Source organism: Salmo salar, chromosome 20, assembly GCF_965601325.2.
Source record: "Salmo salar chromosome 20, fSalSal1, whole genome shotgun sequence".
Lineage (NCBI taxonomy): Eukaryota > Metazoa > Chordata > Actinopteri > Salmoniformes > Salmonidae > Salmo > Salmo salar.
Window position 1 is genome coordinate 42,178,194 of NC_138310.1, and position 18,439 is coordinate 42,196,632.

The 18,439-nt window shown below is 42.9% G+C and overlaps 1 protein-coding gene across 1 annotated transcript in view; it reads left to right on the forward strand.

The window, feature by feature from the left end:
• The window catches only part of fa9 (Coagulation factor IX), a 35,211-nt gene that overhangs the window by 11,419 nt on the left and 5,353 nt on the right, over nucleotides 1–18,439 (forward strand). Inside the window, 2 exon segments of the mRNA NM_001173726.1 lie at nucleotides 15,736–15,760; nucleotides 15,878–15,991. Coding sequence (NP_001167197.1) covers nucleotides 15,736–15,760; nucleotides 15,878–15,991 — 139 coding nt within the window.

Here is an 18,439-nt window from a genome sequence, read left to right on the forward strand (position 1 = left end):
TGTTGTATTTGGCGCATGTGACAAATCAAATGAGATTTGATTTGATTTTGAGTTGCTGCGCAACTTTTTATAGTTTTTTCCATTTTCCGGGTCAAGGTTTGGCATTTTTAAGATATGCTTTATTACTGCCACTTTTACTGAGTTTGGTACACATCCGGTGGATAGGGAGCCATTAATTATGTTCAACATAGGAGGGCCAAGCACAGGAAGTAGCTCTTTCAGTAGTTTAGTTGGAATATGGTCCAATATGCTGCTTGACGGTTTAGAGGCCATGACTATTTTAATGAATGTGTCAAGAGATACAGGATTTTAAAAACTTGAGGGTCTACATTGATTCTAGGTCCTGGCAGTTCTGTGTAGACTCAGGACAACTGAGATTTGGAGAAATACGCAGATTCAAAGTGGAGTCCGTAATTTGCTTTCTAATGATCATGATCTTTTAATTGAAAACGTTAATGAATTTATCACCTCTGAAGTGAAAGCTATCCTCTCTTGTTTAATGCTGCTTTTTAGTTAGCTTTGCGACAGTATCAAAAGTAAATTTTGGATTGTTCGTATTCTCCTCAATTTGGTTGGAAAAATCGGATGATCAAGCAGCAGTGAGGGCTCTTCGATATTGCACGGTTCTAAGCTAGTCGTTGTTTGGTGGAGCGCCATTCCCGTTCAAATTTACTTTAAGCTTGCTTTAGGAATTGGGTATTTTCTGTATACCATGGAGCAAATTTCTTGTGAGAAATGTTTTTCGTTTTTAGGGGTGCAACTGCATCTTTTTTTATGAGATTTTTTTTGTTTTACCTTTTATTTAACTAGGCAAGTCAGTTAAGAACATTAAGAACATATTCTTATTTTCAATGATGGCCTAGGAACAGTGGGTTAACTGCCTTGTTCAGGGTTAGAACGACAGATTTTTTCCTTATCGGCTCGGGGATTCAATCTTGCAACCTTTCAGTTGCTAGTCCAATGCTCTAACCACTAGGCTACCTGCCACCCCCATCTAGGGTATAATGTAAGGTTAAATTAAGATCCTCAGTTAGGTGGTTAACCGATTTTTGTACTCCGACATCCTTGGGTGTTGGAGGGAGTCTGGAAGGGCATCTAGGAATCTCTGGGTTGTTCGAGAATCTATAGCATGGCTGTTGATGATCCTCGGTTGGGGTCTGAGCAGATTATTTGTTGCAATTGCAAACATAATAAAGTGGTAGTCCAGATTATGAGGAAAAACATTTAGATCCACAATATTTATTCCACGGGACAAAACTAGATCCAGGGTATGACTGTGGCAATGAGTAGGTCCGGAGACATGTTGGATAAAACCCACTGAGTCGATGATTGCTCCGAAAGCCTTTTGGAGTGGGTCTGTGGACTTTTCCATGTGAATATTAAAGTCACCAAAAATGTGAATGTTATCTGCCATGACAACAAGGTTCGATAAGAACTCAGTGAGGAACGCTGTATACGGCCATGTTTCAATCAGGCCAATCACATCAAGATTATTATCAGTGATTAGTTAATTGACTTTGACTGCCTTGGAAGTGAGGGATCTAACATTAAGTAACCCTATTTTGAATCTCTTTCAATAATGACAGGAATGGAGGAGATCTTTATTCCAGTGAGATTGCTAAGGCAGACACCGCCATGTTTTGTTTTGCTCAACCTAGATCAAGGCACCGACACGGTCTCAATGGGGATAGCTGAGTTGACTACACTGACTGTGCTAGTGGCTGGCTAACAGCCTGCTGCCTGGCCTGCACCCTATCTCATTGTGGAGATAGAGCCATGTCTATGTTCATAGATAAGATGAGAGCACCCCTCCAGCTAGGATGAAGTCCGTCACTCCTCAGCAGGCCTGTTTGTGGGTGAGTCCCATAAAGAGGGCCAATTATATACAAATGCTATCTTTTTGTAGGGGCAGAAAACAGTTTTCAACTAGCGATTGAGTTGTGAGACTCTGCTGTAGAGCTCATCACTCACCCTAACTGTGAATAATCCAATGACTAGGGCCAGAGATAATTACTCGATGCCGACACACATTTCTAGCTGATTTACATGCTGATGCTATGTTGCGCTTGGTGACCTCTGACTGTTTTATCCTAACGTCATTGGTGCCGACGTGAATAACAATATCCCTATACTCTCTACACTCAACAGCCTTAGCCAGCACCATTTTCAGATTAGCCTTAACGTCGGTAGCCCTGCCCCCTGGTAAGCAGTGTATGATCGCTGGATTATTATTTTTAAGTCTAATATTGCAGGTAATGGAGTCGCCAAAGACTAAGGTTTTCAATTTGTCAGAGCTAATAGTGGGAGGCTTCAGCGTCTCAGACCCCGTAACAGGTGGAGGAGAGACCTGAGAAGGCTCGGCCTCTGACTCCGACTCGTTGCTTAATGGGGAGAGCCGGTTGAAAGTTTCTGTTGGATGAATGAGCGACACCGGTTGAGTATGCCGACAGCATTTCTTTCCAGAAGCCTTGAGAAAATTGTCTGGCTGCGGGGACTGTGCAGGGGATTTATACTACTATTTGATCTTACAGGTGGCACAGACGCTGTTTCATCCTTTCCTACACTTAAATTACCCTTGCCTAACGATTGCATTTGAATCTGGGCTTGAAACACGGCTATCCTCACCATAAGGCGAAAGTTGTCCTGTATATTATGAGTACAGCGACTGCAATTAGATGGCATAGTGTTAATGTTACTAGTTATCTTCGTCTGGGGGAGGTCCTGTAGAACCATATCCAGACAAAGCGTCCGGGGTGAAAAAGTTAAATGAAAAAAGTTGAGCGAGGAAAAAAACTAAGACATTGGCGTGACCTTGGACAACACCCTGTCGTTCTCCACTAACATCAAGGCGGTGACCCGATCCTGTAGGTTCATGCTCTACAACATTCGCAGAGTACGACCCTGCCTCACACAGGAAGCGGCGCAGGTCCTAATCCAGGCACTTGTCATCTCCCGTCTGGATTACTGCAACTCGCTGTTGGCTGGGCTCCCTGCCTGTGCCATTAAACCCCTAAAACTCATCCAGAACGCCGCAGCCCGTCTGGTGTTCAACCTTCCCAAGTTCTCTCACGTCACCCCGCTCCTCCGCTCTCTCCACTGGCTTCCAGTTGAAGCTCGCATCCGCTACAAGACCATGGTGCTTGCCTACGGAGCTGTGAGGGGAACGACACCTCCGTACCTTCAGGCTCTGATCAGGCCCTACACCCAAACAAGGGCACTGCGTTCATCCACCTCTGGCCTGCTCGCCTCCCTACCTCTGAGGAAGCACAGTTCCTGCTCAGCCCAGTCAAAACTGTTTGCTGCTCTGGCACACCAATGGTGGAACAAGCTCCCTCACGACGCCAGGACAGCGGAGTCAATCACCACCTTCCGGAGACACCTGAAACCCCACCTCTTTAAGGAATACCTAGGATAGGATAAAGTAATCCTTCTACCCCCCCCCCCCTTAAAAGATTTAGATGCACTATTGTAAAGTGGTTGTTCCACTGGATATCATAAGGTGAATGCACCAATTTGTAAGTCGCTCTGGATAAGAGCGTCTGCTAAATGACTTAAATGTAAATGTAAAATGTATTAAAAGTAAAAACCGATAGGTTTGGCTGAGAGCCGGGCCTCCTGTGTGGCACAGTGGTCTAAGGCACTGCATTTCAGTGCTAGCTGTACCTCTAGAGATCCTGGTTTGGCCCAGTGTCGTCCGGGATAGGGGAGGGTTTGTCTTGTAGAGATGTTCTTGTCCCATTGTGCACTAGTGACCCCTGTGGTGGGCTGGGTGCAATGCATGCTGACACGGTCTTCAGGTGCACGGTGTTTCCTCTGACACATTGATGCGACTGGCTTCCGGGTTAAGCAGACATTGTGTCAAGAAGAAGTGTGGCTTGGCTGGTTTGTGTTTCGGAGGATGCACGGCTCTCAACCTTCGCCTCTCCTGAGTCCGTATGGGAGTTTGTTGCTACTTGGCTATCAGCTAAACTGTTGACTTTTTCCCCCCCCCAATTGGTAGTTACAGTCTTGTCTCATCAGTTTAGCTGATAGCCAAGTAGCAACAAACAGCACTGAGATAAGTCTAAATCATATTTTTCTATTTTAGCCCGTGTGAACTCCAGTCTGGGGAAACCTTTGCTGGTTAGTTTGTTTAACAAGCCTAAAAAATTTTTTATTTTATTTCACCTTTATTTAACCAGGTAGGCCAGTTGAGGACAAGTTCTCATTTACAACTGCGACCTGGTCAAGATAAAGCAAAGCAGTGCGACACAAACAACAACACAGAGTTACACATGGAATAAACAAACGTACAGTCAATAACACAATATAAATAATCGATATACAGTGTGTGTAAATGAGGTAAGATTAGGGAGGTAAGGCAATAAATAGGCCGTAGTGGCAAAGTAATTACCAATTAGTAATTAAACACTGGAGTGATAGATGTGCAGAAGATGAATGTGCAAGTTGAGATGCTGGGGTGCAAAGGACAAAAAAAATAACAATATGGGGATGAGGTAGTTGGATGGGCTATTTACAGATGGACTATGTACAGGTGCAATGATCTGTGAGCTGCTCTGACAGCTGATGCTTAAAGTTAGTGAGGGAGATATGAGTCTCCAGCTTCAGTGATTTTTGCAATTCGTTCCAGTCATTGGCAGCAGAGAACTGGAAGGAAAGGCGGCCAAAGCAGGAATTGGCTTTGGGGGTGACCAGTGAAATATACCTGATGGAGCGCGTGCTGGGGGTGGGTGCTGCTATGGTGACCAGTGAGCTGAGATAAGGTGGGGTTTTACCTAGCAAAGACCTATAGATGATCTGGAGCCAGTGGGTTTGGAGACGAATATGAAGCGAGGGCCAGTCAACGAGAGCTTGCAGGTCGCAGTGGTGGGTAGTATTTGGGGCTTTGGTGACAAAACAGATGGCACTGTGATAGACTGCAATTTGCTGAGTAGAGTGTTGGAGGCTATTTTGTAAATGACATCGCCGAAGTCAAGGATCGGTAGGATGGTCAGTTTTACGAGGGTATGTTTGGCAGCATGAGTGAAGGATGCTTTGTTGCGAAATAGGAAGCCGATTCTAGATTTAATTTTGGATTGGAGATGCTTAATGTGAGTCTGGAAGGAGAGTTTACAGTCTAACCAGACACCTAGATATTTGTAATTGTCCACATATTCAATGTCAGAACCATTAGTGATGCTGGACGGGCGGGCAGGTGCAGGCAGTGATCAATTGAAGAGCATGCATTTAGTTTTACTTGCATTTAAGAGCAGTTGGAGGTCATGGAAGGAGAGTTGTATGGCATTGAAGCTCGTCTGGAGGTTAGTTAACACAGACCTGAAGTAGTTGTTCCCCTTGCTCTGAACCGTGTGGCACCCCCATAGAGACTGCCAGAGGTCCGGACAACGGGCCCTCCGATTTGATACACTGAACTCTGTCTGAGAAGTAGTTGGTGTACCAGGCGAGGCAGTCATTTGAGAAACCAGGGCTATTGACTCAGCCGATAAGAATGTGGTGATTGACAGAGTCGAAAACCTTGGCCAGGTCGATGAATACAGCTGCACAGTATTGTCTTTTATCGATGGTGGTTATGATATCGTTTAGGAGCTTGAGCTTGGCTGAGGTACACCCATGACCAGCTCGGAAACGAGATTGCATAGCGGAGAAGGTACGGTGGGTTTCGAAATGGTCGGTGATCTGTTTGTTAACTTAGCTTTCAAAGACCTTAGAAAGGTAGGGTAGGATAGATATAGGTCTGTAACAGTTTGGATCTACAGTGTCTCTCCCTTTGAAGAGGGGGATGACCACAGCAGCTTTCCAATCTTTGTGGATCTCAGATGATACGAAAGAGAGGTTGAACAGGCTAGTAATCGGGGTTGCAACAATTGCGGCGGATAATTTTAGAAAGAGTGGGTCCAGATTGTCTAGCCCAGCTGATTTGTACGGGTCCAGATTTTGCAACTCTTTCAGAACATCAGCTATCTGGATTTGGGTGAAGGAGAAATGGGGGAGAAATGGGGGAGGCTTGGGCAAGTTGCTGTGGGGGGTGCAGGGCTGTTGACCGGGGAAGGGGTAGCCAGGTGGAAAGCATGGCCAGCCGTAGAAAAATGCTGATTGAAATTCTCAATTATCGTGGATTTATCGGTGGTGACAGTGTTTCCTAGACTCAGTGCAGTGGGAAGCTGGGAGGAGGTGCTCTTATTCTCCATGGACTTTACAGTGTCCCAGAACTTTTGGGAGTTTGTGCTACAAGATGCAAATTTCTGTCTGAAAATGCTAGCCTTTGCTTTCCTAACTACCTGTGTATATTGGTTCCTACCTTCCCTGAAAGGTTGCATATTGTGGGGGCTATTCGATGCTAATGCAGTACGTTTTTGTTTTTGTGCTGGTCAAGGGCAGTCAGGTCTGGAGTGAACCAAGGGCTATATCTGTTCCTGGTTCTAAATTTTTTGAATGGGGCATGCTTATTTAAGATGGCGAGGAAAGCACTTTTAAAGAATAACTCTACTGACGGAATGAGGCCAATATCCTTCCAGGATACCCGGGCCAGGTCGATTAGAAAGGCCTGCTCGCTGAAGTGTTTTAGGGAGCGTTTGACCGCAGACCTATTATGGACGCAGGCAATGAGACAGTGATCGCTGAGATCCTGGTTGAAGACAGCAGAAGTGTTTTTCGAGGGCAGACTTTACCGGTCTCTGGAAGTTGTACCAAGAAATAATTGGCACAGTGGGTTAACTGCCTTGCTCATGGGCAGAACAACAGACTTTTACTTTGTCTGTTCAGGGATTTGATCCAGCAACCTTCCAGTTACTGGCCCAACACTCATACACACTGTGCATGTGAAAGTTTGAGTTATTTTATGCTAATTCATGGTATTGTTTTATATACTGAACAAAAATATAAACGTAACAAGTAAAGTGCTGGTCCCACATTTCATGAGCTGAAATAAAAGATCCCAAATATGTTCCATATGCACAAAAAGCTTATTTCTCAAACATTTTGTGCACACAGTTGTTTACATCCCTGTTAGTGAGAATTTTATCCTTTGTCAAGATAATCCATCCCCCTGAAAGGTTTGGCATATCAAGAAGCTGTTTAAACAGCATGATCATTACAGTAAAAGGCCACTCTAAAATGTGCAGTTTTGTAACATAACACAATGCTACAGATGTCTCAAGTTTTGAGGGAGTGTGCAATTGGAAATGCTGACTGCAGGAATGTCCACCAGAACTGTTGCCAGATAATTGAATGTTAATTTAAGCCGCCTCCAACGTCGTTTTAGAGAATTTGGCACTATGTCCAACTGGCGTCACAACCACAGGACACGTGTAACAACGCCAGCCCAGGACCTTAACATCCGACTTCTTCATCTGCGGGATCGTCAGAGGGGGTAAGGGGGAGGGTGCAAAGGAGTATTTCTGCCTGTAATAAAGCCCTTTTGTGGGGAAAAACTCATTCAGAGTTGGGCTTGGGCTTGGCCCAGTGGGTCGGGCCTGGCTCCCAAGTGGGTGGGTCTATGCCCTCCCAGTCCCACCCATGGCTGAATTTGAAGTTAGGATAGCCTGAACATGAGAAAGATGGTTTGGTGTCTAAAGCTTGAAGTTACTGTTGGTGAGTTATTTTAATGCAAATGTATGCAAATGTCCTAGTTATAATCAAGGGTTGGAACCGGTTCAGGCAACAGAATCGAAAACCGGAAAATAATTAAATTATTAACCGAAAACAAAAGTTATCTATAATGTTCCAGAACAGAACCGCTATTTTAAAAGCATTGTAACCGGTTAATAACGTTATTGTATACTTTTTTTGTCCCACAAAAATCGCAACAAAGCACCTATACAAATCTCTCACTCTGTTACTCAGAAATGTATTCCAGCGTCTGCCTGCTAGCTGGACATCTTTTCTAGTGTGTATACGCTACCTGCCCCTCCCCTCTGAAGCATAGGTTACTGTACCCTACAAGTGTAATTCAGAAATTAGGGAGATGTGTTTAATTAGAGAAGAATGGATTGACTTTTTCAGTGCTAGTTAAGGATACTATAGTTGTCACGTTTCACATTGGATTTATTAACTACAAAAAGGTAAGACATGTATTTAATGCTAGTGCAGCTCTGCACACACAAGCTTGTTAGCTAGCTAGTTAAACCAGCTTCCACAGAAGCCGCTCCTCTGTACGTATAATTCTGTAGGCCTAAGATAATGCAAGTCATTACAAGATGCCCAGCGCTTCAAGGCAAGCTTCCTCCATCCTGTCAGTCTTAAAGTGTCAGTTGCCTCTCACGCCCTACACTGTGGCTGGCAACACAGTGTGTGTTTTTCTTTCATTGGGCAGATTTGATTATGCTGAGCTTTAAAACATTTTTTTTATAATATTAACAACAAATCAATACAGGAAGTACATGTGGGAACACAAGTATATATGAATAATATACAATGGACAATTGGGTTAGCGAGTAAAATATCACATTACACAAGGATCTTACGGGACATACATACACTTATAATTCTAACAGCTTTTTTGTTAGAGTATTTAATTGTCTTAAAATACAGTTCAATCTTTTTGTAAGGTAAGAAAATTTGTTTGTTTGTTTGTAAATTTACATTTGTGAATATGAAATTTGGCCAAAAGAATAATGAAATTAATTCCATTCTATATTTCTATCATAGGTAAAGATTCCACAATCTCTCCACAATAGTGTAATATCTTCATAAATGTGTTCAATTATAAATCTACTGATGTCTTGCCACAGTTTTCTTACATGAATACAATGCCAAAAAAGATGCAACACTGTTTCTGGGTGGTCAATACAAAAGGAGCAATTTGAGTTGATGTTTTCCTTAAACTTCTTCATATAGTGGTTGGCAGGATAATATTTATGAATAATTTTTAAGGAAACTTCCTTCATTTTGTTAACAAGTAGGTATGTGTGTGGCAACATCCAAACTTTCCAACAGATATTATCAATAAATCCATTCCAATAAGGCATGACATAAGGTATAGATACAACACCCTGCTGAAACAAGGTTCGTATCGCTCTGTTGTTGAATGAACCAAAAGAGAAACAAATCTTTCCTACTGATGAGTCAACAGGGTCTTGATTATGCTGAGCTGTGGGGCACCGGGCAAAGGCCCGTGAGGTCATCGGGCGAAAGTGGGGAGGGAGGAACGCCAATTTCAAATCGAACAGTAATCTGTGCTGCTCGATTATTTAGTCAACAAAGCAGCATTGTGCATCTTCTAGAAATATACATCTCTTTTCCATAAAATGAATGTCTGAATGTTCTAAATATTTTTAATTGGGAAGGCAGATAAAGCATTTCTATCAAAAGCAATCATTTTGCATGGGGAAACAGAATCCTACTAATTACTACACTTGCTTAATTACGTCACTTTTGTTTTGAGCCAACATAGCATTGGGCTGGTTCCAAATCCAGACTGGTTCCAAATCCAATACATTTTCAACCGATGCAAAACACGCCTAAACGGGCGAGATTAATGAATCAAACCCCCTCAGTATGGTTAAACCATGCTCTTACGGCAAAATACATTTTGCTTTTAACCACTTTCCTATACAGATTAAAATCGCTTACCCACTCCACAGCAAGCTGTTCTATCACCGAGGTAAAGTTGGTTTTATATTCACAGTCGGACATTCAACAGACATTCATCAGACATTCACCAAAAGCCATTTAAAATTTTAAAAATCAATAACTAACTCACCGTTTGTCACAGAAGCATCAAACTATGTATGATTTATTCTATAAATGTCTAGCATACTTTTACAACCTTTGTGTAGAAATTCCAGTTTTGATTTAATTGTATGTATTTCTATCTCAAATACTGCATTTAAAGATATATAAATGTTAATTTCAAGTGCAATTTGTTCTATATGAAGTTAGACAATGTCTACATAAAGTTGTACAATGTTTACAATCTTAAATTGTATGCCAAATCAATGTTTGCATTTTTAGTGCAACAGTTCCACATCTTAAAGTAGTTACAAGGCACAACAATCATTTAATTATACATCTCTAATTTAACAGCAAAGAGGCCCCATTCAATCATTTCTATTTTGGCTTTGTTGAAGTCCTTCGTCATCCCCCAGACAAGCTGAATGGTACTATCTCTTGCACACAGAGCATTCTATCTGCAGTATTAAAAATATAAAAGAGGGTTATGTTTATTTACATGTAAATTACAGTTCTGCAATACCCAAATTCTGTTACATGCTTTTGCAATTAGGAACATTTTCAAATTGAATTGGATTTTTGTTCAATTGCTAAATTGACTTTAATGACATGCATTTTATCACGTTTCAGATAAGACCCAGATGCAGACAACGTCGAATTAACAACAGTTTATTAATCCAACATGGGCAGGCAAAAGACAGATCAAGGGCAGGCAGGGGTCAGTAATCCAGATAGGTGGGGCAAAGGTACAGGACGGCAGGCAGGCTCAGGGTAGGCAGAGGTCAGTAATCCAGATAGGTGGGGCAAAGGTACAGGACGACAGACAGGCTCAGGGTAGGCAGAGGTCAGTAATCCAGATAGGTGGGGCAAAGGTACAGGACGGCAGGCATGCTCAGGGCAGGCAGAAAAGGTCAAACCGGCAAAACTAGAAAACAGGAACAATCGAGAGACAGGAACAGAGGGGAAAACGCAGGTATGCTTGACGAAACAATGCGAACTGACAACAGACAAACAGAGAACACAGGTATAAACACACAAGGGATAATGGAGAAGATGGCCGACACCTGGAGGGGAGTGGAGACAATCACAAAGAGAGGTGAAACAGATCAGGGTGTTACATTTCACCACAACCCTAACAGAAGCACACATAACTGAGGTGATAATCATCATTGAGTATTCAGGCAATATAAATCATATAGTAATAAAGGCATGAATTGGCAAAAAACAAATGCGTTGATAAAAAAGTTTGTAATATCAAACATTACAATAACAGCATTTGATAGATTATGTATTTCTATCAAATCAAAACTGGAATTTGTATTCAAACCAAAGGTTGTAAAAGTATGCTAGACATTTATAGAATAAAGCATATCTAGTTTTATATTTCTGTGACAATCAATTAATTAGTTATTGATTTTTACAATTTTAAATGGCTTTTGGCTTATGTCTGTTGAATGTCCGAATATAAAACCAACTTCATCTCGGTGTTCTACCTGCGCTGATTGAAGTAATTTAATGTCGAGCTAAATAATACATATATTTCAGAGGTTTAACAAGGAACAGAAAGGAACAATATAAACCAGTACTTTTGGGGGGGTTAGAACTGGTTCAGAACTTTAGAACTTTGGTCGGAAGAGTGGAAAACAAAAAATAACAATGGTTCGAAATGACCCCTGGTTATAACTGATAAAATAAAAAATTAATACAATTCAAGTGTATGGGCTGTTTTTTGCATTTGAAATGCATTGGGAGCTCATTTAAATATTGTTATAGTTGAAAAAGTATGAATTATATAAAAAACTATTTCTCAAGCAATCCGAGTTGGGGCAGTCTGGACATCAGGAAGTTGGTTTCGTGTTAATAGCTTATATCGTTTAAGCTCTAGAGCGGGCTAAAGAAATGAAATAATAATGAGTATACAAGAAATCTAGAGTTGCGCTTTTCCTTCAGCAAGCACACCTAATAATGAGTATGTAAGAAATCTAGAGTTGTGCTTTGCTTTATAAGCACACCTAATGATATGAGTATGTAAGAAATCTAGAGTTGTGCTTTGCTTTGCTAGCACACCCTAATTATGTTCACCACCCCCAGATGAGATTATTGAATCAGATGAATTATTTGAAGTGGAATCTCTTTTGAAACCACCTAACCACCAGAAGAGGTAGGTATGCTATCGGCTGTATATGCCATATAACACGGAAAGTTATGGAGAGGTAGATAAGATAATGATATTATGGAAGATCATTATTTATTGTGAATACTTCTTTGTCAGGTACAAGGTTAGTGTAGGGGAGTTGAAAAGGAGGTGTGGGAGCCCTGAGAGGCTCTGCAAATGGCTTCGTTCCTTACCTGTGCCAGGCCAAGAGTAAAAAGCCAAAGATCTGTAGGCAGCTATGCGAGGTAGGGTGGGATTAACCCAGCAAAGCCCTCAGGCCGAACAAGCCTCTGCACCAAGATCAAAACAAATTATATTAGTCACATGCTTACGAGCCTCTAACCAACAATGCAGTTTAAAAAAAAATGCGGATAACAATAAGAGATAAAAGTAATTAAAGAGCAGCAGTAAAATAACAATAGCAAGACTATATACAGGGGGGTACCGATACAGAGTCAATGTGCGGGGGCACCGGTTAGTTGAGGTAGTATGTACATGTAGGTAAAGTTATTAAAGTGACTATGCATAGATGACAACAGAGAGTAGCAGTGGTGTAAAGAGGGGGTGAGGGGGGCACTGCAAATAGTCTGGGTAGTCATTTGACTAGATGTTCAAGAGTCTTATGGCTTGGGGGTTGAAGCTGTTTAGAAGCCTCTTGGACCTAGACTTGGTGCTCCGGTACTGCTTGCCGTGCGGTAGCAGAGAGAACAGTCTATGACTAGGGTGGCTGGAGTGTTTGACAATTTACTCTGACACTGCCTGGTATAGAGGTCCTGGATGGCAGGAAGCTTGGCCCCAGTGATGTACTGGGCCGTTCGCACTACCCTCTGTAGTGCCTTGCGGTCGGAGGCCGAGCAGTTGCCATACCAGGTAGTGATGCAACCACTCAGGATGCTCTCAATGGTGCAGCTGTAGACATTTTTGAGGATCTGAGGACCCATGCCAAATCTTTTCAGTCTACTGAGGGGGAATAGGTTTTGTCGTGCTCTCTTCACGACCGTCTTGGTATGTTTGGACCATGTTAGTTTGTTGGTGATGTGGACACCAAGGAACTTGAAGCTCTCAACCTGCTCCACTACAGCCCCGTCGATGAGAATGGGGGCGGGCTCGGTCCTCCTTTTCCTGTAGTCCACAATCATCTCCTTTGTCTTGATCACGTTGAGCGAGAGGTTGTTATCCTGGCACCACACTGCCAGGTCTCTGACCTCCTCCCTATATGCGGTTTCATCATTGTCGGTGATCAGGCTTACCACTGTTGTATCGTCAGAAAACTTAATGATAGTGTTGGAGTCGTGCTTGGCCATGCAGTCATGGGTGAACAGGGAGTACAGGAGGGGACTGAGCACGCACACTTGATGGGCCCCCATGTTGAGGATCAGCGTGGCAGATGTTTTGCTACCTACCCTTACCACCTGGGGGATGCCCGTCAGGATGTTCAGGATCCAGTTGCAGAGGGAGGTGTTTAGTCCAACGGTCCTTAGCTTAGTGATGAGCTTTGAGGGCACTATGGTGTTGAACGCTGAGCTGTAGTCAATGAATAGCATTCTCACGTAAGTGTTCCTTTTATCCAGAAGGAAAAGGGCAGTGTGGAGTGCAATAGAGATTACGTCATCTGTGGATCTGTTTGGGCGGTATGCAAACTGGAGTGGGTCTAGGGTTTCTGGGATGATGGCGTTGTCAGCCATGAACAGTCTTTGAAAGCAATTAATGGCTACGGTTCGGTAATCATTTAGGCAGGTTACCTTGGTGTTCTTGGGCACAGGGATTACGGTGGTCTGCTTGAAACATGTTGGTATTACAGACTCGGTCAGGGACAAGGTTGAAAATGTCAGTAAAGAGACTTGCCAGTTGGTCAGCGCATGCTCGGAGTTCACGTCCTGGTAATCCGTCTGGCCCTGCGGCCTTATGAATGTTGACCTGTTTAAAGGTTTTACATTGGATACGGAGAGCTTGATCACACAGTCGACTTCAACAGCTGATGCTCTCATGCATGCTTCAGGGTTGCTTGCCTCAAAGTGAGCATAGAAGTTATTTAGCTCGTCTGGTAAGCTCGTGTCACTGGGCAGCTCGCGGCTGTGCTTCCCTTTGTAGTCCGTAATAGTTTGCAAGCCCTGACACATCCGACGAGCGTCAGAGCTGGTATAGTACGATTCAATCTTAGTCCTGTATTGATGCTTTGCCTGTTTGATGATTCGTCGAGGGCATAGCGGGATTTCGTATAAGCATCCGGGTTAGAGTCCCGCTCCTTGAAAGCGGGAGTCCAACTCTACCCTTTAGCTCTGTAATCCTCGGCTTCTGGTTGGGGTAGGTATGTACAGTCACTGTGGGGACAACATCATCAATGCACTTATTGATGAAGCCAGTGACTGATTGGTGTACTCCTCAATGCCATCGGAAGAATCCCGGAACATATTCCAGTCTGTGCTAGCAAAACAGTCCTGTAGCTTAGCATCTGCGTCATCTGACCACTTCCTTATTGAGAGAGTCATCGAGCAAGACTGGTACGTCTTGCTTTAGTTTCTGCTTGTAAGCAGGAATCAGGAGGATAGAGTTATTGTCAGATTTGCCAAATGAAGGGTGAGGGAGAGCTATGTACGCGTCTCTGTGTGTGGAGTAAAGGTTGTCTAGAGTTTTTTTCCCCTCTGGTTGCACATTTAACATGCTGGTATAAAGAGGTAAAACAGTTTTACGTTTCCCTGCATTAAAGTCCCCTGGCTACTAGGAGTGCCGCCTCTGGATGAGCATTTTCTTGTCTGCTTATGGCCTTATACAGCTCTTTGAGGGCCGTCTTAATGCCAGCATCGGTTTGTGGTGGTAAATAGACATCTACGAAAAATACAGACTATCTTGGTAAATAGTGTGGTCTACAGCTTATCATGAGATACTCTACCTCAGGCGAGCAAAACCTTGAGACTTCCTTAATATTAGATTTTGTGCACCAGCTGTTATTTCCAAATAGACACAGACTGCCACCCCATGTCTTACCGGAGGCAGCTGTTCTATCTTGCCGATGGATCGAAAACCCAGCAGACAGCAATCTCCTCCGGTACTGTCAATTCGATTTGGACCACTGTTGCTGGACTTTCCTCAGTTTAGCCAGTCAGTCATCGAAGTGTGAAAGCCTCTTTCAATAGAGCATTAGTTAGAGCAACTAGGTAGCTATGACTTTGTGTTAACTGAAAAGTTAGCTAGCATACAGTAGTTAGCTATCGATGCTACCTGTCCTCACCGTCAGTGACGTTCATGTTGCTTCATATTCTTTTAGAATCAATCAAAAAAAACAAAGATTATAGCTACAAGTTTCTCTTCTATCTCTGACTGTAGCTAGCTATATATTCATTGGATGCTGAGGTGATCCAGCAAGCTAGCCAAGTGCACCTTTCAAAGCAAGCCTATCAGAAACGAGGGTTTACTAGTGTTGTGACCAATCAGCTACGCGGAGTAGCAGACTGAGGGCAGTTTTCATTTCCACTAAAGCGATTCTGCGAATTCAGCAGAAGTTCCATCCCCATTCGTTTACAACAAGGGTACGCAGAGAAATGTGCATGGAATTTTGGGAAGGTGAGCAACGAGAACCTTGTTCAAGCGTGTTGAAGCGAAGCCTGTCAAGAGGCTTAAGCACTTATGGCAGATAAAAATTATGAAATAAAACCTCAATGTAGCCTATAGATATGAATTGCACAGGAATTATACATTTATGTGTTTTTTACACAATGCTTTCTCTTTATTCACCCACCGGCCCACCTAAACCCACCTCGCAGCAGGTTATGAGTCAACCCACGCATCACTAAACTACATGTTAATGCAAGGTGTAACCAGGTCTTCTTAAATGACAAGGATAGTCAGAGGAGTAGGCTCAAAGTTCAAAAGAACATTCAAACTGACTGTATCCCTTTGCGCTTCTCTTACAGATGGAGTTTTGGTATAGATATAAGAGTGAGTATGGTTTTGCTTCATTCGATTATTTTCAGTTATTTCAAAAACTGCATCAAAAATCCACAGTCACTTAAAAGGAACGCTTGTGATGTGATGTCTCTATGAATTGTGAATTAGATCTGAATCCTTGCCACTACAACCCATGTAAGAATGGAGGAATCTGCACCATTGACCGGGATGGATACCTCTGTCTGTGTCCCCCACGCTACGATGGAAAAACATGTGCAATAGGTATAGTTTTACTCAGTCATAATAGGGGTGGAAAGGGTTGGAAACTTTCCGGAAGTTAAGCCTTGGGATTTGGGGAATTTTGCTTAAATTCATCAAAAAAGTTAGCTTATAACAGTGAATGTTTTTTGTTGGATACACATAACACAATTCTAGGTCTTGTGGCATATTTTGGTTTAACTATCCCCAATTCAATGGAATTGCCACCCTCTGCATGCAAAGTGCATTCTTCCATCACATGTACAGCTGATTCTCAATATCTTGCACACTAATGAGATGCTATTGAGCCCACACTACTACACTGTCTGAGCCAAGGACTACATGCTTTCTGGTAAGTTTTGATTACAATACTGGGTGGGGTGAATATATTTTATATGACATACATGATTTTTTGTTAACTAGTAAATAGTAGCCTACAGAAAAGTGTGTTTAAATCATTTCTAACTTGTTAACAATTTCTGCTAGTTAGTTTTTGCTACCATGTGGGTTTTAGCTTGCTTGAGCCTGCTAACTGAGGAGTGTTAATTCACCTGTTTCCATGTTTCATTTTCAAACATTTATCTTACAAAGGAGTTGTTTAATCTAATTGCTTAACTGTTTATCTGTACATGGAATTATATTTGTTTGTTTTTTTTACTCATTTTTTTCTAATCTTTACAGAAAAATGCCACGGGCACTATCTGATGCGTGGAGACATTTCACTGCAGCTAATGTAGAAGGAAAAGCTGTGTACATTTGCAAATGCTGTGCCAAATCATATGTGAAGAACGCAACAAAGATGCAGAATCATTTGGCCAAGTGCATAAAGATCCCTCACAACAAGCAACCTCTGACAAAAGTCCCTCTAATTCTTTGAGGTGAAAATGATGAATCAGACACCTTATCGATAGCAACAGCTCATGGTCCCCTCCTGGAATCAGATGTTGTTTTTTTTACTCAATGGAGGAACGTAGTCAGAGAAATGCTGATGAATATCTTGTTCGAGCGGTGTATGCAACTGGTTCACCTCAGGTGCTCACAGGCAATGTCTATTGGAAGAGATTTCTGAATGTTCTTTGCCCAGCATAAACCCCTCCTTCAACCAGACATGCTTTATCTACTAATTTAATGGATGCAGAGTTCAAGTGAAGGTCAAGCAAATCATAGAGAAAGCAGACTGTATGGCAATCATCTCTGAAGGCTGGTCTAATGTTCGTGGGTAAGGAATAATTAACTACATCATCTCCACCCCTCAACCAGTATTCTACAAGAGCACAGACACAAGGGACAACAGACACACCGGTCTCTACATTGCAGATGAGCTGAAGGCAGTCATCAATGACCTTGGACCACCGAAGGTATTTGCACTGGTGACAGACAATGGTGCGAACATGAAGGCTGCTTGGTCTAAAGTGGAGGAGTCCTACCCTCACATCATACCCATTGGCTGTGCTGTTCATGCATTGAATCTGCTCCTCAAGGACATCATGGCACTGAAAACAATGGATACACTCTACAAGAGAGCCAAGGAAATGGTTAGGTATGTGAAGGGTCATCAACTTATAGCAGCAATCTACCTCACCAAGCAAAGTGAGAAGAATAAGAGCACCACATTGAAGCTGCCCAGAAACACCCATTGGGGTGGTGTTGCCATCATGTTTGACAGTCTCCTGGAGGGGTCTCTCCAAGAAATGGCCATATCACAGTCTGCCGACATGGACAGGCCCATCAAGAGGATCCTCCTGGATGATGTATTTTGGGAGAGATTGGTAAGCAGCCTGAAACCTATAGCAGTAGCCATTGCACGGATTGAGGAAGACAATGCCATCCTGTCTGATGTTCAGACTCTGCTTGCAGATGTAAGAGAAGAAATCTGTACTGCCCTATCCACTTCACTGTTGCTCCAAGCAGAGGAAACTGCAGTTCTGAAATACATCAAAAAGTGTGAAGACTTCTGCCTGAAGCCCATACATGCCGCAGAGTACATGTTGGACCCCAAGTATGCTGGCAAGAGCATCCTGTCTGGTGCAGAGATCAACAAGGCCTATGGTGTCATCACTACCGTGTCTCGCCACCTTGGCCTGGATGAGGGCAAGGTTCTTGGCAGTCTCCTCCAAGCAGTGGCGGTTCTAGACCATTTCAACAGGGGGGGCCAAGCTGGGGCCAGTTGTACTGTTAGAGGAGCCAGTTACATTAGACGTTATTGTTGTCATATCGTTTTCGTCACTGCATTGCAGGCATTAGCAGGCAAAAGACCATGTTCCGCGTTGCCACTGTCTAATAACGGATGTAAAAAAAGAACGATAGCAAATTAGTTATGTAAAAATTATTTCATACTCCACATTTAGGGGAGTATGAAACACTAACCCTAACCCCCTGCCCCCCCAGAACCGCTAGCGCCTCCAAGCAAGGGCTTTGGGATGGAGATGCAATATGGCAGTCGTGCCAACATATTTGGGGTGGCAGGTAGCC